Below are 22,427 nucleotides of genomic sequence, written 5' to 3' on the forward strand. Positions count from 1 at the left end.
GTGAGTGCGGCGGGCGGGCTGGACCACAGCGCAGCTCGGGAGCTCCAGCTTTTCGGCGCCGCGCCTCACCACCACCACAGCCCGCGCCATGGCCCGCTGAACACGCCGACGCCCGCATCTCTCCCATGCCCCGCGCGCGCTTCCCCAGTGCCAGCCTCATCGCCAGCGCTGACGGGCTCCTGCTGCCCTGGCTGGCCCCGCGCGCCTTCGCCGAGTCCGCTGGGCCGCCGCGACGCCATGGCGCACCGCAGAAAGACGCGCGAGCGCTGCGTCGTGGACCGGTAGCGGGTGCGCATGCCGCTGGGCTCCCGCACCGCCCCCGCCTCGGCCCTGCACAGTCGGGCGCCTGCCTCGCCCCGACGAGGACTCGCCCGGCCGACCTGCGCTACCTCGACATCGCGTCCTTTGCACACCACCACGCCCGCGCCTACGCCACCGACAGCCAGGCCGCGCCCGCAGACAGCCCGCATAGGACCACCGCGACCAACGATGCCAGAGCCTCGCGCTACTCGCAAAAGCTCCCGTGGGAGGCGCGGCTGGACGAGCAGCTCGAGGGCCTGACCCCCCAGCAGGCCGCCCGCCTCCGCGCACACCACATTGCCCGCGCGAAAGACCGCCTCGAACAGCACACCGCCCGCCTGCAGCGCGACGTCGGACGCTACCAGAACCAGCTGCTCTACGACGGCCAGTACCGCTCGCTGCGCCGCTACATTCTCAGTCTCGAGCAGTGGGACCTCAGAACACTCCACGTCAGGGCCGACGAGCCGTCGCTGCTGGGCGCCTTCTCTGCCCTCGAACGCTCCGTCTACCCGCAGCTCGCTGCCCTCACGAAGCCCATCACGCTCCGCCACTCGAAAGAGAGCCGCGATGTGGCCGAACAGCTGCTCGAGGGCGTCGACCGAGACGGCGGGAAGCGCATCTACTTCAACTGGCAGTGCCTCGGAGACCAGCAGGACCAGTGCGCGGGCGCGCTCATGTACATGCTGCACCACAAGCCCGCATACGCCCAGGACTTCATCACCGTGCTGGCCACCGACGAGCACCTGTCGCGCGAAACCTTCCCCCTGATAGCCGACGCCCTGGCCTACCTGGCGCTCCTGCACCTCAAAGGACACTACCCAGACGGGCAGGGCTGGGAGCCCACGCCCGACGCCAACACGCGCCGCTTCGTTGCCACCTTCCTCAACTGCACCCGTCACCTCGACACGGCCGTGTACTCGCAGGATCTGCTGCACAGCCTCGTTAGGTTGGTCGACGTGGACACCTTGAAGAAGATCTACGTCGCCGTCATCTATGAGAGAACCCGCTTCTCGCTCGGCACCGTACTGCACTATGCCTCTACTTTCGGCCATGCTGGCGAGTACGACTTTGCGTTGGGTTGTCTGAAGAAACGTCTGAGGGACGCCACCGAAGACAAGCGCAAGAACGTCGTCAACAGCGACCTCTTCCGATGGACCTGTGCCACCATTCTGCGTGGCAGCATGCGTGACGTCGCCAACTACCGCGAGACCCCCGGCATCGTGGCCGCGTTTGTCAAGCTGGGCGTCAAGATGGACCTGCTGCTATACGACGTCATCATGCGCAACGCCATGGAGGCTGGCGACTACACCACCGCGTTCAAGGTGTTCAACGCGCTGGAGGCCAACGGCCTGACGCCCGACAAATACACCTACTCCATCCTCCTCCACGGCTGCACCACCCACGCCGACCCGGCCATGTTCAACACCTTTGCCGAGCTGTGCCTGGCCAAGGCAAAGGAGCTGCAGGACCCCTGGCTCGCCACCGACTACCTCTACTACGCCTACACCTGCGAGCACAACAAGCCCGTCGCCGACCGCAACCACACCCGCGTCTGGGCCGCGTACCTTTCCCTCTTCGACCCCGCCCCGCTCGCCCCCTTCACCCGCTCCGGCAGCCGCGCCATGCGCGACGCCCTCGACCACGAAACCGCCTCGCACACGCCCGCGTCGCCGCCCAAACTGCCCCCGCCCCCCGCCGCCCTCTACCTCGTCCTGCAGACCGAGATCCACGCCCTCGCGCCCCTGCCCTTACCCTACCTCGCCCGCCTCTACCACGCCTACACCCACATCCTGGCCACGCCGCGCGCGCACCCGACCCTCGTCCGCCTCGCCGCCACCCCAATCGCCTGGAACGCCTTCCTGCACGCCTTCTGCGCCCGCGCACAGTACGCCGACGCCGCTGCCCTCATCGCGCACATGGCGAACCACGTCCCCCCCAACGTGTTCACGTGGAACATCTTCATGCAGGCGTTCTTCAAAACCCAGCAGGTCGCCGCCGCCGAGCGCGTGGGCGCGCTGATGCAAGACGCTGGTGTCGAGCCCGACGCGTACACACACGGCGTCATGGTGCGCGGCTACGCGGGCGCCCAGATGGTCCGCCGTGTCGCGGATGTCATGCCCCACGTCCCCGTCGACGAGCAGCTTGCGCCTGATTTGCTGCGGTTGCTGGCTGGCGTGCAGGATCGGAAGGCGTTGGAGGAGGCGCTGGAGCGGGTTAGGGTGGAGGCGCAGGAGAAGGAGGCCAAGGAGATGCGAGATGTAGATATGGAAGGGGAGGGGGGTGAAGAGGGTGAGGGTGAGGGGTTGTTTGCCAAGGCGGTCAGGTTCAGGGAGCCTGCGCATTGGGATAATGGCGCCGCGGGGGAGGTGGAGGAGTGGCTTGTGCCTGAGGACGAGGAGGAGGGGGTGAAGGATGGGGGAGGGGGGTCTGGGGGTGGGGATGGGAGGTCTGAGGGTGAGGATGGGAAGTCCAAGACCGACGCAGACGAGCCTAAGCGCACCTAGATAAGAAGCACCAAGCCTGTGTAACCAATATACCCTCCCCGCTATGTACAATTCGCTATATACAACTCGCTATACACAATTCGCACTCGCACACTCACTGGGAAATACTCCATTCAATGCAATGCAGTGCAATTCATCCTCTGCTCCCCTGGTGCACCACTCCCGACCCGTCCTGTCCCATCCCGACACGACATGACACGACACGACACTACCTAACCTGACACTGCCCGACACTGCCATGCAATCGTCTCCCGTGCTCGTGCGGAGTGCTGATGCTTTGGCTGGGCGTGGGGTGCCGGGGGGTACCGGGGGGTGCCGGGGGTGCCGGGGGGTAGTCGCTGCTGTTGCGGGGTTGGTGGTGTGGGTTTTGGGTTAAGATGTTGTTGTTTAGATTGGAATGGAGTTTCTCTTCTTGAGATGGAGAGGAGAGTGAGAGTGGGATTGGGATTGGGATTGAGATTGGGAGGGGATCGAGGGGAGAGTGGGAGTGAGAGGAGAGGAGGGGAGAGTGGGAGTGGGATGGGGAGTGGGACTGAGTGGGATTGAGAGTGAGATTAAGGTTCGACCTCTTCTCCAGACTAAGACTCTCTTCTTCAGACTAAGACTCTCTTCTCTCAAAATTAACATGAAGATTAACATTAACGTTGACTTTGAGACGGGAATTAAGAGTGAGAGCGAGAATAAGAGTAAGGTTAAGAGTGAGACTGAAACCGAGATTGATATTGTCTTCTTCAGATTAAAATCAACGTCAAGACTAAGACTAAGATCAAGATTCAGATTCAGATTCAGATCTCCTCTTTAGATTTCGAGCTTCTCTTCTCTAGACCAGGTTCGAGATTGAGACGGAGATTAAAATTGAATTTAAATCTGAGACGGAAATTGAGACGGAGACTGGGGTAGAGAGCAAGATTGAGACTAAGACCGCGCCGATGCTGTATGTGGACCTGCACGCACTCTCACACTCTACTCTCTGCACTCTGCACTCTGCACTCTGCTCTCTGCACTCTACACTCCACACCCTGCTCTCTGCACTCCAGGCACCGAGAGAGGAGAGCGCGGTGTGTGCTGGCAGATAGGCTAGCGGGTTTAGGGCATATATAGGTATGGTGTACTAGGGTTGGGAGGTGGGAAAGCGTGTTGTGTAGAACGAGTGGGTGGCTGGGTGATCGAGAGGAGTGATTCGGGTGTTGACTGAAGCTGATGGGTGGTTCACGGGCGTGGATAGGTGATTAAGTAGCGAGGATGGATGTTTGACTGAAGTAAATAGGTAATTGCGTTGAATAGACGGGTTTGGCGGCGTGTTTGGGTGTGTGTGGAGGTGGGTGTGTTAATCCTTCTTGCTTTCAGGCGATTTCTCAAGCTAGACAGTTCGTGAGCTAGAGTAGCTAGATAGTTAACCTTAGCAAATAAGTAGTCAGATATTGAGTGTCAGCACTGGTTGCTCGGGTGATTGTTCAGGGACGCGCAGCAACGATCCCAGTGTGTGTCTCGAGGCTGAGTCTCTGCTGTTGTGACTACCAGTGCTTGCGGGATATACGTCCCACTCCGATTTTTAGAATCAGCAGGTAGCGGAGGTTCTTCGTTGGTTATATATATCTGGTTTCAAGTAGGGACTGGTTCATTCCCGAGCTATTGGCCTGTTGATACTAAAATACATATTTACACTATACATACTGTTCTATAGTCTTAGTCTGCATGTTTTGGTGATCATGACGCTTCTATCGCATAGTTGTTTTCCGCGTGTGGGATGGAGACGTGGTAAAGGTCTCTTGCCGGTTCTAGATATCCGGTTTGATGTGGAGATGGATTGATGTTAGAGATACTAGTCTGTTGTCACTGTAGTACGTGTCTGCATCACGCAGACTGTCCTGTGGGTATAGTAGTATGCGTATTCTTGCAATCGTTGTATTGCTATCGGATGTTTGTGAACTGTATCCACTGGCTCACGATGCTCATGTCAGGCTAGTCGATGCCTGTAGCTCACTGTGTCCTGCCTTCCCATCTCGCTTTGCAATCTCTGTTTCTGCCGGGAAGTGCTCCTAACAACACTCGCGTCGACTATCTTCTAGGCGCTTTTTGCACTTCTTTCGCTCCTCCTCAGAGGTATGACCGTGATAATCACATGTGTCCAAGTTGCATACGTCTTCCTGCGTATCCAACACTATTGCGAACTTGTCTTTGATCGCGAGTAAGAATCTCATGGGCAAATACATTCGCAGCTCTTGATCATCGTGGGCGCTGCCCTCGACAATATCGTAAATGTGGACGTCGGTCACCATCCGCAGTAACGGGTCGCCAGCCGCAAGGTTACTAAAGCCGTAGATGATCGTGTCGTAGAGCACGGATTGATGATTCACGAGGTGGTGAACAAGATCGTACCGGAAAGCCTGGACAAACATAGGAGCGAGGAGGCGATCGCCCAAAATGCAGGCCTTCAACCACGTCATCTGAAAGTGCTTCCTGTATGATATGCCTAAATACTCAGTCTCAAGACCCAGCTGAGAGACTCTCTGAGAGTAGATCCAGTCAACGAAGACGCCGACTGCTTGCGTAAGTTTCTAACATGAGAGGAAGGAACGTTTACCCACAGATCTCAGGTTCGACATCATCTAGACGGACCACACCTTCTTCCGCCTCCTTCCAAGGGCCCTGCAGAGCTTTTTCAAAGTATGCCGAGTGTTCCATGAGAACGGCTTTGTGAACAAGGTACTTGACGGCTTCGGAACCGGCTACGATTGTGACAATGCCTCCGCGCGCAGCTGCTCTGTAAGCGAATTAGCCCCGTTGCAGTCGTACAGAAGAACATGTGACATACTCAACACGAAACGGCTTCTTCTCTCCATCGGTTGTAGATGTAGCCATGACCACGTCAATTGAGCAGGTTGGTGAAGGTGGAAAGGTTGGGCGCTGGCTGTGCTAATTTATGAGGCGCTATGACATCAGACACGGTGAAAGTGAAGGAGCGACCGGGAAGTAGAACGGTGTTCGAATCGCAGAAGTGTGACTCTTGTAAGTTTATTGAGACAGCGACGCGGCTACCAGTACCGGCACCTTCGATGAGTCTGGCACATTCGATCGATGCCACTGTCCTTGCCAACCAGTTCATAGGGTCGCTGCTTGTCCCCAAGTTTCCAGGTTCGGCCTTTAAGACTGTCGCAAGCGATGACCAGCACACAATGGGACTTGTGTATATGCGTGAAGGGAGAACTTGGGGTGGCCGCTGCCACTTGAGGGATTGGTGTCCCAGCTGCTGGGTGGCTTCGCCTTGAGCTTCGCATGAACGACCACAACGCCCATGGAAAACATCATCAGAAGCTGAGCTCTTGGCTTCGATTATCAGTGTCGCCGGACTCAATTAATTTTAGGCAATGAGCATATGCATTGTGCCAGGTCAGCAGTCTTGACTCAATCCTTCGCTTGGCTTGAGTGTAGTAAGCACCTGTGCATTGGGAATCTTAGATAGTGAAGTCGACCGCAAATATTGTACGTACATTCGGTGGTGGAGAGCATCGAGCCATCGTTGATGATATGCATTACTGAAGGTTTATCTACGTCTAAGCTCAAGTGTTCATATACAACCCAAAGCCACATTAAAGATCATTCCACCAAGACCAACGCCGCGCTTGCTCAAATTGATGCAATTACAATGATCCAACTCAGTACACTCGTTTACCATTTTAGAGCGCGTATTACAATCCGCTCAATCTCATCTTCGCGAGGCGCCTAGCGACGCTTCCAGAACTTGACGCCGCGCGCAGGATGAGCGACCTTGGGCTCGGTCTCCACAGCAGGGTCAGCGACGCCGTCGGTGACGCCTCGCGTACCCATGTCCATGGAGTACGCCTTCTCGTTGCCCCGCTTGCGGCCCGTTTTGACATCGCGTCGGCTGGCGCAGCAGCAGCACAGCCCCATCTGCACGAACCACGCGAAGATGGTCATGGCGCTGGCAACCCACATGAAAGCGAACATGGTGATGCCAATGTCCGCGCCGATGTTCAGTTCAGCCACGCCACTAATAGTGTTCTTGAAGATGACGAACATGACGGTCGCGAGCACGGACGCGACGGTGGTGAAGAGCGCGTTGAGGAAGGCGAGGATCGCGACGGGGAGCGCGAGCCAGCGCGTGAAGACGGAGAGCGGCATCACGAAGATGAGCACGAAGGAGAGGACAGTGCCCGTCAGGAAGAGGCCGAACATCCAGTTGGATACGAGCCTGATAAGGTCGAGGATGTCATTGATGTCAGCGGGCAAGTTGACTGCGGTTGTTAGATGCGTAGTAGAATATGCGTGTAGGACACTCACTCGACGCTCCCGCGAGCAGCTCGTTACGCAGAATCTCGACGGGGTTGAACCAGTACAGTGTCTCAGGCGGAGAGCAGTACGTGACGCCTTCACCCTTGTAGCCTTCGCAGAAGTTCCATAGGCCGACCTGGTAGAAATCGTGCAGACCCAGTGTTTGCGCAATGGTGTTGATCAGGGCGAAGTTGGGCACCGACGACGGAACAACATTGCTGAGATCGAGGCGGATGAAGTACCAGTCGCGCAGCAGATATCTGTTGGATGTGCCGCTGATTTGCAGAAGAATGAGGAAGATGACGGCAACGAATAGGAAAAAGGATGTCAACAGGGCCCAGGTCTTGCGTGTTCGTGTTGCACGTTTGAGTTGTGGCTTGGTGAGTTCAGGGTGGCTTCGCTCAACTGCTGTGGAGTCCGACCGGCGGCGACCGAAGAGACCCATTATGTGCAGTGATGTCGGATGTCGTGGACTTGGGAGCGAAAGAGTGTTGTGAGACAGAACTGGTGTCGCAGGTCCAAGTTCAGGGCCTCCCAACCTCATACGCGCGGTCGTTGGGGCGGTCTCAATTTTTATGGAGATGCACTTGGTGCCAGCAGGCTATGACGTGGGTGCCCGGGAAAGCGCTGCGCAGCGACGACACGCAAGCCGCCGGGTGGTCGTAGCGATCCTCTAGGCACACGGGCTGCGCCATCAATTGGCTGGCAAGTGCACCGGCGTGCTCTGAAAACACACTTGCTGAGCGCTGATAAAGGTTCCAGACTGACGCGTAAAGTTGAGGCTGTGGTGACGTCGCACGTCTTTTGTCTCGACATGATGCTTATGGATGTGCAGCGACGCGTGTTGATAAAAGCAATCCTGCATGTCAACAGCACCAATTTCTGACACGGCGACGACGTGTAACAACATCATAGGATCTTCAGCCGGGGAAATAATGGGGACGCGGATGATCGACGCCGACGATGTTCTGCAAGGCAAAAATTGCAAGCGAGACCGTAAGGCTGAAGGGAAGAGGCTCGCCGGATCGTGCGGGTATGCATCGTGAAAGCCACACGCCACAGACGTCGGCGCGAGCCGAGATCGAGCATGTCGCACCAATTTTACAACCATGTTTCCAGGTGTCTACAGTAATGTACGCGCATGCTTAAAACAAGGCCATGCAGTTCGGCGGACTCGATACACCACCAGGCATGTTGAACGGCGCACTGGTCAGGAAGAACGTCCACCGATTCTCCTTTCGACAGATCTCTGCCAGTCCCTCCAGGTCAAACATCTCTCCAATCGGCATGCCCCAGCCTGCCAACAGATACTCGTGTAGTACAGGCTCCGGCTTTGAAGGCGGATATACTTCCCACGAGACCGAATCACCTGCGACCGCTGCAAATCCCTCGTTCCAGAGCCAGCGCAGCACGTCTTCGGTAGCTTCAACACCTGCATGCTGCATGTCTGCGGGGTTCTCTGCGTAGCTCTTCTTATCTTCAGGCGACAAGATGGTATCCCATTCTTTGGTGAGGCCAGTCCTGACCAGCAGAATATCCCCCCTTCGAAATGTGATGTTGCACTCCCTGGCAATCTCCAATATCTCCGTGAGCTTGACCTCATGGTTTCTCAGCGCGGAGTACTTCACCCCGTTCGTCTCGGCCCAGGACGCATAGTCAATAAGCACACCGCGTCCGACTATGCCCTCCTTAGCCCAGTGCTGGATACCAATTCGGGTGCTACCGCGGTCCTGGATCTCTGCACCAGTAGTGCCGCCGTAGAAGACTCTTTGGTCCGGTCCCTTACCCTCTGTCCCTGGTACGGTCTGCGAGAAGTGGCGCAACCCGTCCCATTGGCTGCCCTGCTGCGGATTGAAGGCATACACGTCGTCAAAGAAAAGGCCATTGTAGCACTCTAGGATTTTATGCTCAAAGGGCTGACGGCCAAACCCTGCTATTTCGAGCTTGGGCAGCTCCCAATTGAGAGACACGCGTTGGCCGGTTTTGATCTCGTCGGCGGCCGCTTTGGCAACGACTGAAGGTGTAAGGAGAGCGAGTTTTGCGAGTCCCTCCTCGCGACTGCCTGGCGTGCCGACCCAAACTCGCTTCTTGTCAGGCAGCTCATCGAACGGCGTGTCGTAGATAGCAGGGTAGGCCATTTGGCTAGGATATTTTTAGGAATGGGTTCAACGTGACGATAAATGCAAACAGACGTGCTAAAGAAGTACGGAATTACCCCACACGAGTTTTTATGGCTGGAGAAAGCGACAAGGGTGGTCGCCAATCACTACCTTGAAATGCATCAGGTCTGTACCACCCGGTAAGAATGGAGTTCTAGCTAACTTGGATATTTCCGACGAGGCACAAACGCGCTAAATCCAGGGTCCAAAAACATCGTCATCGCATGTGAACACTTTCTAAAGCACACAAATATTGCTGCCTATGCGCAACGCTGGCCAACGTCCGACCCCAAAAGTGACAAAACCTTTTTGCTGTAAGACCAGCTCATACACAGCTCCTGCATCTCTACTTGCATCATGGCGGCGACACGCATCCGCAAAACGTTCCAGTACCCAGACTCTTCAGAAGACGAAGACACCGTAGAAGCGGGCATGGACGCCCAAGGTACGACAAGCCGCGCCCCTCAAAAACCACCTCTCTGACACAGCGCAGATCAAGAAACCCTCCTCACCACGCTGCAGACCCACGACACGTCCTCAACCCGCCTATACACGCTCCTCCTCCTCGTCTTCCCCTCGTCCATCGCACTGCTCACTCTGCCGGGGCTGTTAAGCTTCTCGACATTCGCGCCGAGTCTCCTCGCACTGGCAAGTCTCGCTGCGAGTGCATACACGCTTTACTTTCTGCCGCTGCCGCCGCGCAGCGCCGGTATAATCGTCGACGGCCAAACGGCTTCGGGGAGGGGCAAGGGCAAGGGGAGGAGCGTGGGCGGATATGGACTCAACACTAGTACTTCTGCGCGGCAGACGGGGCGGAGGGAAGTTCCAGGGTTGTCAGACGAGGTCCAGGAACTGCTAGCGCAATACTGTGTCCCGGCTAATGGCGTGCTTTGTGCACTCTCAGTGGTATTGGAGTTGGTACAAGGCAGGGAGTGGCGAGAAGGGATGATGATTGGAGGAGGGTATTTGCCTGGGCTGGTGTTGACAGTCGTGCTATGGGCAAGGAGGGAGTTGAGGGTTCTAGATCTGAGCGAACTGCAACAGCTTCGATCCTGATTACTACAGCAAATCACCAGATTCTGGGCAGTCTTGATTTGCTCTAATATGGCATAATCTCAAAGTGAATGGTATAATGCGTAAGAAAGATGGCCGCAGGCCAGGTCAGGGTATCGTGTGAAACATCATCTGCACTTTTGAACTCCTACGAGTCTGCTCGATTCGCCATCGAGAGCACAAGCTCGCTCCTTTCGTGGCTGATGCTCTCCTAAAGCATCATGCTCTTCCGGCGACTAGCCATCCTTTCAGCCCTGAGTGCGCTTGTCGCAGTCGCCTTCCCCGCGTCGCCTGCTGCCGAATCGTCGGTTTTTGTGTCTAAGGACGTTGGCGCTGCTGTCTTCTTCGCAATCAATCTTGCAGCAGAAGTGCTCTTTGCCAAGCTAGTTGTGCTGGTGCTCTTGATTGTCCCGCTTCCCATGCGCTTGTCTAGTAATGGGAGGGAGCCCCCGACCTTCTCGGACTCACCAAGAGCCAAAGCTGGAACGGCTGAGTGCCGCCGAGAGTTCCGTACCACCTTGGCAAGATCGGTGCTCAGACGTTTAGAGTGGACGGGAGATGACTCGTTGAAGTCAAAGATTGCGAGATTGTCCTTCTCGACTGCCTCTGCCTCTACGGCAGACTCTTTTTCGTCAACTGGCTCTGATGATGGCTCGTCCGAAGTCTTTGCCGTAAAATTCGACGATGCTCGTCTGTTCACCACACTCGTTTGATCGATCAATGCGGATATCGCTTTCGAAGTCGCTGACGGATGTGCCTGAGCCGAGTCAAGCTGGGGAGCATTGTCTCGTCTGTCAAGTTTTTGTCGTAGTGGACTTCCTGCCTCGGCCTCCTCGTCTCCTGTTTCACGCTTCAAGGCCACCCTGCCTGTGGTAAGAGGCGCAAGCGTCATTTCTACGCTCGTCCTCCTGTCGGTTTGAGGAACAACAGCGTCGGCCAGCTTGCCATCACGGCGCATCTTGGCGGCAAGGCTTGGTTCTTTGTAGCTGACTTGTGGGCGTGCTCTTCGCGATGGTCGTCCAGCCTGTCCTGTTTGGTTTCCTGAGCTCACGTCGCCTGGTGGAGGGGTGTCTCTGTTGCCAGGTCGCGATGTTGAAGGTTCTGTTGGCGGCGGCGAGAATATAGCATCCGCAGCAGGGGTTTTTGGTGGAAGAGAGTCGAGGTTGATTTCAGCCACGAGAACGGGCTCAGGCGCTGCGAGCATGGGAATTTCAGGTGGTGTGATGGTTCGCGTGATCGGGAGGCGCGGGCGACCTCGTGGGTTCACACTGGGTAGCTTCTTCTTCTGTGGCTTCTCTTGATCTTTCATAGATGAGCGTTGCTTCTTTGGCGACACCAGTGGGTCGGTGTTGACAGATCCTGACACCGTTAGCTAGAGCTACACGCATAATATGGCGGACTTACTATTGCTAAGGGCTGATCGAGGCAGAGAAAGAGACTGAGGTTTATCAGAATCGTCGTCATTTCCTGCCTCTTGAACCGCCTCGTGGCTAGAAATGACCTCTTCTTCATGGGTCTCTGGTCGCTCTTCGTCTTCCTGTACACTAAACTTCCTCTTAGCTCCAGTGCGCATCAGCTTGCCTGGTTTCTCCTTGACTTCTTCTGGCGATTCAAACACAGATATACGACGAATGTTGAGTTTCGGCCCACTCTCTCTCCGCTTCTTCCGTGTCTCTAGGTTCATTGGTAGAACAGGCTCGTCTTCTACAGGCTCGTCTTGAGTAGCAACCTCGTCCGTGTGTCGATCTGAACTAGGGTTAAGATCGAACGCAATCGGTTCCTCAGCTTCAAAGCTCGACGTGGGCGGTGGACCAATATCGGGCGATTGGGTCTCAGGGTCCTCCAACATCATCCGGATCTCATCTGAGTTCATGGTGCGCCGAGGGTGATCGTTACCCTCATCGATAGTAGGCAACAGGCGGTTCTCCACCTCTTGTATGTACAGCCCGCTTTTGAAGTTCCTTTCCTGCGGGCGGTGTCTGGCAAGGTGCTGGCTCTTGCGTCGTCTCTCCGCCTGCTTTGGCTGCCCCAACGAAGCTACCAAGCTACCAAGCTCCTGCATCTTAGCTTCCAACTGCGACCTAACGACATCGATACTCTCGAAAGAAAGGGCGTTTGCTTGCTTATCGACTGTGTGTTGGAGGTGCATCGCGCGTTCGCGGAGGGCAAGATTCTCAGCGAGCAGACGGGAGCAATCGCTTTCGAGTGTGCGGATCCGCATTGACTGTTGCGAGTTGGTCCTGCTTCGATATCAGTATGCATCTTTTCGAGTGACTCAGGCTGATGCATACTTTGCCAACTCGCGGTTCTGTCGCAGAAAGCGGCGCTTCACGACTTCGATGTTGTCGGCCGACGGCTGAGGCACGGCCGCCGGCGGCTCGTTCAAGCGCGCCATGAGCGCTGTATAGGTATGCAGAGACTGAAGATAGTGTACGAGACGTGTGCGATAGCGGTTCGGCGACGATTTGGGACGTGTGTCGTTCGTTGTTTCCGTCTGGTGTTCGTCATAGCCGAAAAGCTGCGGGCGTTGTTTACCTAGCAACGGCAAGCTAGCCGATTGTGTCGACGGCCCCACTTTTGAGGTCCCTTTCACGCCCGCGACAACACGTGAGGGGTCAACGCGCACCGACGACTCGACGACAGCAAGATCAACTGGACCTGCGCAAACCCGTGAACTGATCGAATCATCATGTCTAACTTTTCTCGTCCAGTCCCGTCGCACCTGCGTGGCCAGTCCATGGGCGCGTCGCAGCAGTCAACTTTCTTGCAGCAGAAAATTGCTGACAAGAAGACTGAGCTCGCAAACCTCAAAGACTTGCAGGCGTTGAGCGGCGGCTTAGCAGACCAGATGCAAATGCTGGCCGACAAGCTGCAGACGCTTTCGAACGGTACAGAAGGTATGTTGCGTGAAATGGAGCCACCAATCTCGGAAAAACACAAAGACGAGAACACTGCATATGCTGACAATGCATCTCTAGCCGTCGCAGCAGTACTCTCGAACTGGCATAATGTTCTTCGCGCTATCAACATGGCCTCCAGTGAGTTATGTCTTGCACGCATCGATAGCACACGCCATCTGACCAGAGCAGCCATCATGCCCAAACCAAAGGAAGACGACGATGATCCAGAGGCAAGGCAAGAGACTGAACCACCTCTACCACAGACCCTTGTTCGAATTCCAACTCAGCATGCACCTGCCGTGATTGAGCAGGCCAATGCTGGAGCTGCAGCTGCAGCGGAGTGAACTACAAAAGAGGTACGGAATTATTGAAAGATCGAGTAAGACCACCAGCCACCCCCAAAAAGATATGCGCACAAGCATGTACACGTCAATCACTGCGTTCCCATCTACGTATGGAGTCAAGCTACGCGAGAAGGCCATTCCGACAGCACGACATGTTTATGAGGATGGTACATCGAAGCCACGGGGTCAGCGCCGAGGAATTGGGGTCATGCATGGAAGCGATGAGACTGAACTGCCCAGCAATGTAAGATTGAGTGAGAACAAATCGTAGGCATATATCATCGTTGGAAAGACTGGTGATATTATTCCTCGCATCCACAATGCCCCGAATCCAGTGATGACGCTTGAAGTCTAGCGCGCCAAGCAGCACACGAACAAAACTCGCAAACTCGACGCGTGCTTCCTTTCCTCACATATTGTCTACGGTCTCCTATAACCCTAAGGTTATTCCCAATACATGGAAAATGCCTTAATTCCAGGAGAACCCAGAGGAATTGCACAGCCGTTCTAATCCTGAAGCTCGCTCGCGTCGACTTTCGAGTCGGTATTGGAGCTCCGGGTTCGCTTTAGGCCAACATACTTGCTTGTCAATACGTGGTGACATTCACCAGTGCTACTTGCGCATCTATTTTCAGTCACACGTGAGCATGGCGGGCATGCCTGTCGTCCTCGGAGCAAAGGCGTCGCATCCTTGTCGTTATGCGGAAGAATTGATATTGCTCTTTCAGCTCGATAGTGTCATCAACCCCAACGGTGCACTGTCTCCGCGCAAGCATAATTCAAAAGGCACACAGGAAAGCGTGCAAATCCCGTGCTAATCCAGATGGCTGGACACGAACGCTTGAGTTGACGGGCTCGGCAGGTTGTGAGCACGGTTGGAAAATCCCCGCACTTCTGCAACATACGCGAGACCCCAGAAGAACAGGAGGCTGCAGTGCGCGCATGCCATACAAAGAGCGGCTGATAAGCTGCGGACCCGAACTCAACATGAATGTCAAGCTGTGATTCGCTGGCTCTAAAAGCCTCTTTCGACGCCATCAAGTGTGGCCTCGCAGGTCCTCCTAGCCCACCAGCTCGAGGTCCAAGCCAAGTTCAAGCCATCGTCACCATGTGGAGCAATCTCGTATCCCCTTTGCTATGATGCCTGAGAACCCGAGATTGGAACTTCCACTCGTATCCCTTTTCGTTCTGCGCTATTGGTGCAGATGTCTCACATCCAGCGGCGTGGCTCAAGTCGCCTGTGTCCAGCAGCCGTCAGGCGCGTCGCGCAACGGTCAGCAATCGATATGATCGCCCCGACAGCGCTACGAATGGCGGAAGAGCATCGCGTTGGCCGCTAGAGCATCCTTCAGCCCTGCACGGCTGTTTAGACACTTGCAGACCAATATTCCACCCGGGCGTCTCCTTTCCATTCACCTCGACTCTTCACAAAGTGCGCCGCATGCCTACTGATCCCAAAGCGTCATGAATGCGTATGATGGCACGTCTTCGACGATGCCTGCTTGTAGCATCTAGTCTTATTGGGTCCTCCTATCAGAAAGACCCCATCGTTGACTTGTAGGTATCCGTTCCTAAACGTTACCCGGTGTGGACCGATCAGGCATTGCGCCAGCTCCTCCAAAGCCTCCCTGATCTCGTTAGCTTCGCGTACACCTAGCTCAAACGGATTTCGGTAGTTCAGAGACACTGTGAACTTTTGTGCGAGTGTCATGCCTTGTTGCTGCGCATCATAGATATGTTGCTGACCTAACTGTAGCTGCCGACGATGGGGTCACCAAACGGCGCAGGTTGATGGGAGGTTGTATATTGACGGTGGCATGGTAGATTGGAACACGGATGACGCGAACTTTACAAGTAGGTCGCTGCACGTTCACGGTCGTCCTTCCACTAACATCGAGTCAGATACAGCGTTACTATTCAGCGACCTCAACTCTTCGACGCCTGACGGCCAGCCTTACCAGTATGCAAATCTCTCGAAACCTTCCGAGATACCCAGTGTCTCTGGCGGAATCCTCTGGCCCGATGAGACCAACAAGTGCTTCTACCAGTTTGGAGGTGCATTCACGAACGGGACACCTGGCGAGGTCAGCATGTGGACCTACGACGTACTCCTCGACCAATGGAACAAGACTGGTAACAAGGCTGCTGGCGTTTCCGCTACACAAAGAGTGGCGTATGGTGCCGGCACACACATTGAGGGGTTGGGATTGGGATTCTACCTCGGAGGCTATAGGAGCAACGAAACGGATCCGAACTGGACTGGCAATGCAATCGCAACAGCTGACCTCGTACGCTTCGAATACACTACCGGGCTACTGTCTAACAACAGCGGGCCTGACGACAATGTGGGCAGAGCTGAGGGACAGATGGTATATTTACCGATATCAGACAGCGGTCTATTGGTGTATTTTGGTGGCATCGAAGATCCACAACAAAACGGCACCTCTTTACCGGTAAGTCACACCAGATCGCATTGTGTAACGTATGAATCTGTACTAATGCGACATTGCAGGCAAATATGAGTGTATGTCGAAGATGCAGTTTTGCGTGGGTGATACCTATTACTGACACGACATAGGAGATACACATGTATGATGTCCAGTCATCGAAATGGTACACTCAAACCGCCACCGGCAACATCCCAGGCGCACGCCGACAGTTCTGCGCTGGCGCCACATGGGCTGACGACCAGTCTTCTTACAACATGTGAGCGATATAGGTTGTTATGCTCGATCAAAGCTGATTACTGAACAGTTATCTATATGGTGGATACGGGTTCGGTGATCCGCTTGCTTACGACGATGCATACATTCTTTCGCTTCCATCATTCACATGGATCAAGGCATTTCCTACCGACAACAGTACCGGGTCTTATCCTCACGGAGGCTGCAGTGCGAACGTAGTGACTAGGGATCAGATGATCATCATTGGAGGCTGGTTCCCAACATCTGATTTGTGTGACTCGCCGCGAGTGCAAGGCCAGCATGGTATGAACCTAGGGTATAATGGCGAGAGGAAGAGTTTGTGGGACAAGTACGATCCGGAGCTATCCACATACTTCGTTCCAACACCCATTATATCTGCTATTGGCGGCGGGTACGTTTCGGACTGCTTCAACCCGATACCAGTCTTGCTAACCACATTGCAGACCTACTGGAGGAGCTACTAAAACAGCCCCTGCTTCATGGGATAATCCCGACCTAGCCGTGTATTACTCCCTCAAAGCCCCATCAATTACGCGGGCAGCGACACGTGCGCTACCTTCGAGTACTGGTACTTCCTCAGGGGGCTCGAACAAGAGTAGAGTGGGCGCTATTGCTGGTGGCGTCGTGGGAGGTCTCGCAGTGCTCATCGCTATACTATGTCTCATATTGTTCTGCCTGCACCGCAAAAAGAAATCTAGGAAAGAGAAGGATGAACAGCCAGCCGAGCTGCCCCCGCCAGTAGAACTCGGTGTCACTACCCCGCCTCAGGAACTGCCAACGCCTGGTATGGGCAAGTACATGCCTTTGCATCAGCAGCAGGAACAGTACTCGCCGTACTCTGGAATGGCATCCTTGAACTCTCCGCACTCCGCATACGCCCAGCAGTCGTCGGTATCCGGATCGCCGCCACACGCAACCCCCTACGGCTCTCCGCACGACAGCAACTATGCGCATCCATCGTATCCACCACCCTCGCATGCTCGATCTCCATCTTGGGAACACGCGCAATTCTCAACCATGGACACGCGGTACTCAGCACAGGGCCAACCTTCGCCAACCTCGCCCATCCACCCTTCCCATGCTCCGCCACAGGAGGCACAGCTCTACTACCCGCCACCTCGAGAACTAGCATACCAGCCATCTGCGATCTCTCCAGTTGGCTTCAGCGGTTATGACTCTGTGCAGTATCACGACAATGTCTCTTCGCCGTTGCCACCGCCGCCCGCCAGCACGATGCCAACACCTACGCAGTTCTACGCACAACCGGCTCCCGTTCCTCGCGACCCGGGGTCAGGGTATGCACAGCCTTCGACAGACAGTGGTAGGTATGGAGACGGCTTTGAGCGTGTAGGTCGGCCGAAGTACGGACGATTTGTCGAGGGCGATCACACATAGATCCACGAAGTATACTGTCACGTTTCGGCGTTTGTGGGAGCTTGACGCGAGTTTTTTCTTGTCATTATTTGGCTTCTTCGAGTGATACCCAGCGCTCTATCATAATAGCAGATACATTCAAAATGCAAAATATTAGTAATGAAGTGGGACTGTGAAATCTGCGGTGCGGTGAGTTGTCTGAGCGTGGGTCCTCTGGTCATTAGCGCTAGCGTTCTCTCGGCATCAATCGACGCAGCAGCCGGGCGCGTCTGCTCGCTGCGCTTTTGTACTTTGCCAACCAACGCCAACACAACCCAAAGCTCCGAGACGACAAGCTACCGGCTATACAGCCTCGCGTGTGACTCGTCACGCTCTACCCCTCCTTGCCTATCACTCCTTCATCCTAGGTGTCTGCCCGCAGCCTCGCTTCGCGTTCGACGTGCCCCGCCTCGTCTTCTTGCACCTCTGCAGGCACCCAACTCACGCGCGCCAGCCTCCTGCGCCGTCCCGTCCGCTCGCCACAAGACCACACGCACATACGCACAGCCCTCGACTGCTGCAGAGCTTCTTGGGGCCGCCCGCATACCAGCCAGTCGATTAGGGAGCTGACCCCACAGCGAAGCAGCCCGCCATGTCTATGTCTATCGAAGAGCTCGACGCCACAGTGCGCGCGTTCTACGAGAGCCGTGGCGAACCAGTATGTCTTCTGTGCAGCTTCACGCGAGAGTGAGACAGGAACGAAGCTAACGACACCCTTCCTGCAGCAAAAACAGGCACAGGCGACACTGAACCAGGTAGGCTGGACCGTCCCGGCTGCGCCCGCAATGCCACCTGCTGACCATACAACAGTTCAAGGAGAACCCAGATGCCTGGCTCCTGGTCGATAAGATCCTCTCGGATGCGCAGTATCCGCAAACCAAGTGTATGTATTTGTTGTTGCGGACTGCTGAAGGCTCACTAACAATGCCAGACCTCGGCTTGCAAGTACTAGACAATGTGATCATGACCAGATGGAAAGTCCTTCCCCGCGACCAATGTCAAGGTATGCCGACCGCACACTGCAAAGACTGGAACACACTAACCGTGCCAGGCATTCGCAACTTTATCGTCAACTTCATCATTCAACTATCAAACGACGATGAGCGTCGCCGCACCGACCGCACCCTGCTCAACAAGCTGAACCTCGTTCTCGTCTCCGTGCTGAAGCAAGAGTGGCCCCACAACTGGCCGACGTTCATCAACGAAATCATCTCGTCATGTCACAGCGGGTTAGGGATTTGCGAAAACAACATGGTCATTCTCAGGCTGCTCTCAGAAGAGGTCTTTGACTATTCAGAGGAGCAGATGACATCTACGAAGCGCAGAGAGCTCAAGCAGAGCATGTGCGACGAGTTCACCTCGATCTATCAGCTTTGTTCTGAGGTTCTGCGCACAGCCACCGAGGCTTCCCTAATCAAGGCAACTCTCGAGACATTGCTGCGCTTCCTCAACTGGATTCCTTTGGGATACATCTTCGAGACACCGCCCAGTGGTCAGAGCCTTATTGAGACTCTGCGCAGTCGATTCCTCGATGTCCCGGAGTTCCGTAACATCACATTGAAGTGCTTGACGGAGATTGCAGGCCTTCGCACCGAACCCGCATATGACGACAAGCTCGTCCAGATGTTCACAGAAACTTTGACTGCGATCTCGAAGATTATCCCGTTGTCCCTGGATCTGAAGCAAACCTATGCATCGAGCAATAGCAGGGACCAAGAATTTGTGCTCAACCTGGCGCTTTTCTTGACTAACTTTTTTACGTCGCACTTGGCTGTCATCGAGAACCTTATGAACAGGGATTTCCTTACTCATGGCCATTTCTACCTCATCCGCATTAGCCAGATCGACGACCGCGAGATCTTCAAAATTTGCTTGGAATACTGGACCAAGCTTGTTTCTGAGCTGTACGATGAGATGCAGGCGCTTCCGATCACCGACATGAACCCTCTCCTGAACCTGGGCATCGCATCCGGCGGCAACCGCGACCCTTCGATGATGGCAAACTATCCTCTGCGTAAGAACAAGTATACCGAGATCTTGTCGAACCTACGAACCGTTATGATTGAGAAGATGGTCAGGCCAGAGGAAGTCTTGATTGTTGAGAACGACGAGGGAGAGATCGTGCGCGAATTCGTCAAGGAAAGCGATACCATCCAGCTCTACAAGTCAACGCGCGAGTGTCTGGTCTTCTTGACGCATTTGGATGTTAACGACACCGAGCAAATCATGTCTGAAAAGCTGGCACGCCAGGTCGATGGCTCAGAATGGTCTTGGGCTAACTGCAACACGCTCTGTTGGGCCATCGGTTCCATCTCCGGCGCAATGAACGAGGAGACGGAGAAGAGATTTCTGGTCACCGTCATCAAGGATCTTCTCGGTCTTACAGAGATGAAGCGTGGCAAAGACAACAAGGCCGTCGTCGCTAGTAACATCATGTACATTGTTGGCCAGTATCCGCGATTCCTGAAGGCCCACTGGAAGTTCTTGAAGACTGTTGTTAACAAGCTTTTCGAGTTCATGCACGAGACACACGAGGGTGTCCAGGATATGGCTTGCGACACATTCATCAAGATCGCCAACAAGTGTCGGCGACACTTTGTCGCGCTTCAACCAGGCGAGAACGAGCCATTTATTGACGAAATTGTGAGGAATTTGCGAAAGATCACCGCAGATCTCTCACCTCAGCAAGTGCACACCTTTTATGAAGCCTGTGGCTACATGATCAGTGCGCAAGGACAAAAGGGCATGCAGGAGCGTCTGATTCATGACCTCATGGCTCTACCCAACTCTGCCGTAAGTTCGACCCCATGACAGACCGTATATGTAATGCTAAGATCGTCTATAGTGGGACAGCATCATTGCTCAAGCCAATCAGAACCCTGCTTGTCTGCAAGACTCGGAGGTTATCAAGATTGTTGGCAACATCATGAAGACAAACGTAGCCGCCTGCGGCTCTATCGGCTCCTACTTCTATCCTCAAATCGGACGGATCTACTTCGACATGCTGACAATGTACCGCGCTAGCTCGCAGCTCATTGACGAGGCCGTACAGCGCGAAGGCAACATTGCAACAAAGATGCCCAAGGTCCGCGGTCTGCGCACAATCAAGAAGGAAATCCTCAAGCTCATCAACACCTACGTTGAGAAGGCCGATGACCTTGAGATGATCCATAACAACATTGTTCCTAAGCTGCTCGAAGCTGTTCTGATTGATTACAAGAACAACGTACCTGACGCTCGCGAGGCCGAGGTATTGAACGTGATGACTACAATCATCAACAAGCTACATGTACGTTGGACACCCAAAACGAGCAAACATTTTGTTGGTCTCGCCCAGCCACAACCGAGTACTTTACTAACGTTGAGCAGAGCATGATGGAGGATCAGATCATCAACATCATGGATAGTGTTTTCGAATGCACACTGGACATGATCAACAAGGACTTCTCCGAGTACCCAGAACACCGCGTCGAGTTTTTCAAGCTCCTCAGGACCATCAACTTGCGCTGCTTCCCTGCTCTGCTTCGATTGGACGCTCGCTCCTTCAAATTCGTCATCGACTCTTGCATGTGGGCCAGCAAGCACGACAACCGCGAAGTCGAGAGCGCTGGACTTTCCATGTGCTTTGAGCTGGTTTCCAATATGTCCGAGACGGATGAGCAGACATGCAACGCCTTCTTCCAGACCTTTTTCACGACCATCCTCCAGGATGTGTTCTTCGTTGTCACAGACAACGATCACAAGGCCGGCTTCAAGTCGCAGTCTATGCTTCTCGCCAAGATGTTCTGGTTGGTCGACTCGGACAAGCTGCGAGGCCCAATCTATACCTCGCCAGACATGGCCCCAGCCGGCACACCAAACCGCGAGTTTCTGCGAAACTTTGTCGGTAATTTGCTGGCGACCGCATTCCCTAACCTCCAGACTGCTCAGATCGCAGCGTTCATTGACGGACTCTTCGCTACCAATGCCGACCTCAATCGTTTCAAGGTGATCCTTCGAGATTTCCTCATCTCTTTGAAAGAATTTTCGGGCGACAATGCTGAGCTTTTCGCCGAAGAGCGCGAGCAGGCAGCCAAGCAGGCGAAGGACGAGGAGCGCGAGCGTGCCATGAAGGTTGGCGGTCTCCTCAAGCCTTCTGAGATGGACGATGACGAGTTGTGACTGAACGTTGAGCTGGACACGAACGTAGCCACGCGCACGCCTTTCGACCGCATTTCCTCTTCGACTCAGGTTACGGACACGAATAACGCTGACGACTGGTGGGCTGACGCCATTTGAATGTCGAACAAGGGAGTCGAAGGACGTACCCGCATGGCGCAATGTATCGCGTAGCGTTCTTTACGTTCCATTAAGATCGCTCCGGATTTGGCGGTCTAATACCCAATAGACCTTTCTGTTTCTCGTTTGGCATGCAGCGGGTAGCGGGTTGGAGGATTGGTCCTGATTTGCGCAGATGATAAAAGCATAGGATAGGAGGGGATGCGCAGGGCCTTCTAGATATCCTGCCCTGGCGGCCTACGAATAAAGGGAATGAACATATTTGAGAAATCACATCGTTATTTTGCTAACCGTGAAGAACTTCCAGCCCGTAGAGACGGTATATTCCAGCACGTGCCGTATCCGGCATGGCAACGACCGAACCTTCACGCATGTGAAGCACGGGTGCTTGTGAAGGCCCACCAGGAGCGTCATCTGGGTACTGTAGAGGTACTATGGGGTCACTATTGGCTATTATAAGTGCGAGTTTTCGTTGTAC

General features: G+C 54.8%; 9 protein-coding genes across 9 annotated transcripts; 5 read left to right on the forward strand and 4 right to left on the reverse strand.

The window, feature by feature from the left end:
* Positions 1–125: 125 nt before the first annotated feature.
* On the forward strand, positions 126–2,567 carry C7974DRAFT_283195 (uncharacterized protein; the record flags this gene model as incomplete). The annotated part of the gene is made up of 1 exon (XM_046137603.1): positions 126–2,567. A coding segment is annotated over one exon (2,442 nt), but the record flags the coding sequence as incomplete, so codon positions are not given.
* A 2,126-nt stretch (positions 2,568–4,693) lies between these two features.
* Positions 4,694–5,807, reverse strand: C7974DRAFT_135558 (uncharacterized protein). The gene is made up of 3 exons (XM_046135467.1): positions 5,620–5,807; positions 5,393–5,568; positions 4,694–5,346 (listed from the first exon to the last, which is right to left on the reverse strand). Exons 1-3 carry the CDS (start codon positions 5,664–5,666, stop codon positions 4,844–4,846), a joined length of 726 nt encoding a protein of 241 aa, XP_046000647.1. The 5' UTR covers positions 5,667–5,807; the 3' UTR covers positions 4,694–4,843.
* A 720-nt stretch (positions 5,808–6,527) lies between these two features.
* Positions 6,528–7,542, reverse strand: C7974DRAFT_305933 (SUR7/PalI family-domain-containing protein; the record flags this gene model as incomplete). The annotated part of the gene is made up of 2 exons (XM_046138049.1): positions 6,528–7,060; positions 7,107–7,542. The coding sequence occupies 2 exons, from the start codon at positions 7,540–7,542 to the stop codon at positions 6,528–6,530; spliced, it is 969 nt and encodes a 322-aa protein (XP_046000648.1).
* A 650-nt stretch (positions 7,543–8,192) lies between these two features.
* C7974DRAFT_135664 (uncharacterized protein) lies at positions 8,193–9,437 on the reverse strand. Its single transcript, XM_046135469.1, has 3 exons — positions 9,435–9,437; positions 9,313–9,384; positions 8,193–9,239 (listed from the first exon to the last, which is right to left on the reverse strand). Exon 3 carries the CDS (start codon positions 9,233–9,235, stop codon positions 8,243–8,245), a length of 993 nt encoding a protein of 330 aa, XP_046000649.1. The 5' UTR covers positions 9,236–9,239; positions 9,313–9,384; positions 9,435–9,437; the 3' UTR covers positions 8,193–8,242.
* On the forward strand, positions 9,425–10,409 carry C7974DRAFT_135583 (uncharacterized protein). Its single transcript, XM_046135468.1, has 2 exons — positions 9,425–9,701; positions 9,750–10,409. The coding sequence occupies exons 1-2, from the start codon at positions 9,614–9,616 to the stop codon at positions 10,310–10,312; spliced, it is 651 nt and encodes a 216-aa protein (XP_046000650.1). The 5' UTR covers positions 9,425–9,613; the 3' UTR covers positions 10,313–10,409.
* Positions 10,410–10,416: 7 nt separating this feature from the next.
* Positions 10,417–12,800, reverse strand: C7974DRAFT_422159 (shugoshin). Its single transcript, XM_046144323.1, has 3 exons — positions 12,601–12,800; positions 11,714–12,549; positions 10,417–11,668 (listed from the first exon to the last, which is right to left on the reverse strand). The coding sequence occupies exons 1-3, from the start codon at positions 12,702–12,704 to the stop codon at positions 10,521–10,523; spliced, it is 2,088 nt and encodes a 695-aa protein (XP_046000651.1). The 5' UTR covers positions 12,705–12,800; the 3' UTR covers positions 10,417–10,520.
* Positions 12,801–12,922: 122 nt separating this feature from the next.
* Positions 12,923–13,851, forward strand: C7974DRAFT_135697 (DASH complex subunit Dad2-domain-containing protein). The gene is made up of 3 exons (XM_046135470.1): positions 12,923–13,206; positions 13,288–13,347; positions 13,399–13,851. Exons 1-3 carry the CDS (start codon positions 12,999–13,001, stop codon positions 13,551–13,553), a joined length of 423 nt encoding a protein of 140 aa, XP_046000652.1. The 5' UTR covers positions 12,923–12,998; the 3' UTR covers positions 13,554–13,851.
* Positions 13,852–14,629: 778 nt separating this feature from the next.
* On the forward strand, positions 14,630–17,796 carry C7974DRAFT_388904 (uncharacterized protein). Its single transcript, XM_046141313.1, has 7 exons — positions 14,630–15,110; positions 15,310–15,407; positions 15,456–16,006; positions 16,066–16,077; positions 16,132–16,259; positions 16,308–16,649; positions 16,702–17,796. Exons 1-7 carry the CDS (start codon positions 15,022–15,024, stop codon positions 17,651–17,653), a joined length of 2,172 nt encoding a protein of 723 aa, XP_046000653.1. The 5' UTR covers positions 14,630–15,021; the 3' UTR covers positions 17,654–17,796.
* A 77-nt stretch (positions 17,797–17,873) lies between these two features.
* On the forward strand, positions 17,874–22,275 carry C7974DRAFT_331101 (CRM1 C terminal-domain-containing protein). The gene is made up of 7 exons (XM_046139091.1): positions 17,874–18,329; positions 18,397–18,426; positions 18,482–18,554; positions 18,603–18,674; positions 18,723–20,464; positions 20,517–20,960; positions 21,041–22,275. The coding sequence occupies exons 1-7, from the start codon at positions 18,264–18,266 to the stop codon at positions 21,830–21,832; spliced, it is 3,219 nt and encodes a 1,072-aa protein (XP_046000654.1). The 5' UTR covers positions 17,874–18,263; the 3' UTR covers positions 21,833–22,275.
* The last annotated feature ends 152 nt before the right edge of the window (positions 22,276–22,427 follow it).

Source organism: Boeremia exigua (genome assembly GCF_020726555.1).
Source record: "Boeremia exigua strain MPI-SDFR-AT-0100 chromosome Unknown C7974scaffold_3, whole genome shotgun sequence".
NCBI classification, from domain to species: domain Eukaryota; kingdom Fungi; phylum Ascomycota; class Dothideomycetes; order Pleosporales; family Didymellaceae; genus Boeremia; species Boeremia exigua.

Coding starts and splice junctions, on each gene's coding strand:
- C7974DRAFT_135558 (XM_046135467.1), bottom strand. CDS start 5,666: ATGGCTACATCTACAACCGATGGAGAGAAGAAGCCGTTTCGTGTTGA. Junction 5,569..5,619: donor AAGAAGCCGTTTCGTGTTGA/GTATGTCACATG, acceptor ATTCGCTTACAG/AGCAGCTGCGCGCGGAGGCA. Junction 5,347..5,392: donor TGATGTCGAACCTGAGATCT/GTGGGTAAACGT, acceptor TTACGCAAGCAG/TCGGCGTCTTCGTTGACTGG.
- C7974DRAFT_135664 (XM_046135469.1), bottom strand. CDS start 9,235: ATGGCCTACCCTGCTATCTACGACACGCCGTTCGATGAGCTGCCTGAC.
- C7974DRAFT_135583 (XM_046135468.1), top strand. CDS start 9,614: ATGGCGGCGACACGCATCCGCAAAACGTTCCAGTACCCAGACTCTTCA. Junction 9,702..9,749: donor AGCGGGCATGGACGCCCAAG/GTACGACAAGCC, acceptor GACACAGCGCAG/ATCAAGAAACCCTCCTCACC.
- C7974DRAFT_422159 (XM_046144323.1), bottom strand. CDS start 12,704: ATGGCGCGCTTGAACGAGCCGCCGGCGGCCGTGCCTCAGCCGTCGGCC. Junction 12,550..12,600: donor CAGAACCGCGAGTTGGCAAA/GTATGCATCAGC, acceptor ATATCGAAGCAG/GACCAACTCGCAACAGTCAA. Junction 11,669..11,713: donor TCGATCAGCCCTTAGCAATA/GTAAGTCCGCCA, acceptor TAACGGTGTCAG/GATCTGTCAACACCGACCCA.
- C7974DRAFT_135697 (XM_046135470.1), top strand. CDS start 12,999: ATGTCTAACTTTTCTCGTCCAGTCCCGTCGCACCTGCGTGGCCAGTCC. Junction 13,207..13,287: donor GCTTTCGAACGGTACAGAAG/GTATGTTGCGTG, acceptor ATGCATCTCTAG/CCGTCGCAGCAGTACTCTCG. Junction 13,348..13,398: donor CGCTATCAACATGGCCTCCA/GTGAGTTATGTC, acceptor TGACCAGAGCAG/CCATCATGCCCAAACCAAAG.
- C7974DRAFT_388904 (XM_046141313.1), top strand. CDS start 15,022: ATGCGTATGATGGCACGTCTTCGACGATGCCTGCTTGTAGCATCTAGT. Junction 15,408..15,455: donor GGATGACGCGAACTTTACAA/GTAGGTCGCTGC, acceptor ACATCGAGTCAG/ATACAGCGTTACTATTCAGC. Junction 16,260..16,307: donor GACCAGTCTTCTTACAACAT/GTGAGCGATATA, acceptor ATTACTGAACAG/TTATCTATATGGTGGATACG.
- C7974DRAFT_331101 (XM_046139091.1), top strand. CDS start 18,264: ATGTCTATGTCTATCGAAGAGCTCGACGCCACAGTGCGCGCGTTCTAC. Junction 18,675..18,722: donor TCCCCGCGACCAATGTCAAG/GTATGCCGACCG, acceptor TAACCGTGCCAG/GCATTCGCAACTTTATCGTC. Junction 20,465..20,516: donor TGGCTCTACCCAACTCTGCC/GTAAGTTCGACC, acceptor GATCGTCTATAG/TGGGACAGCATCATTGCTCA.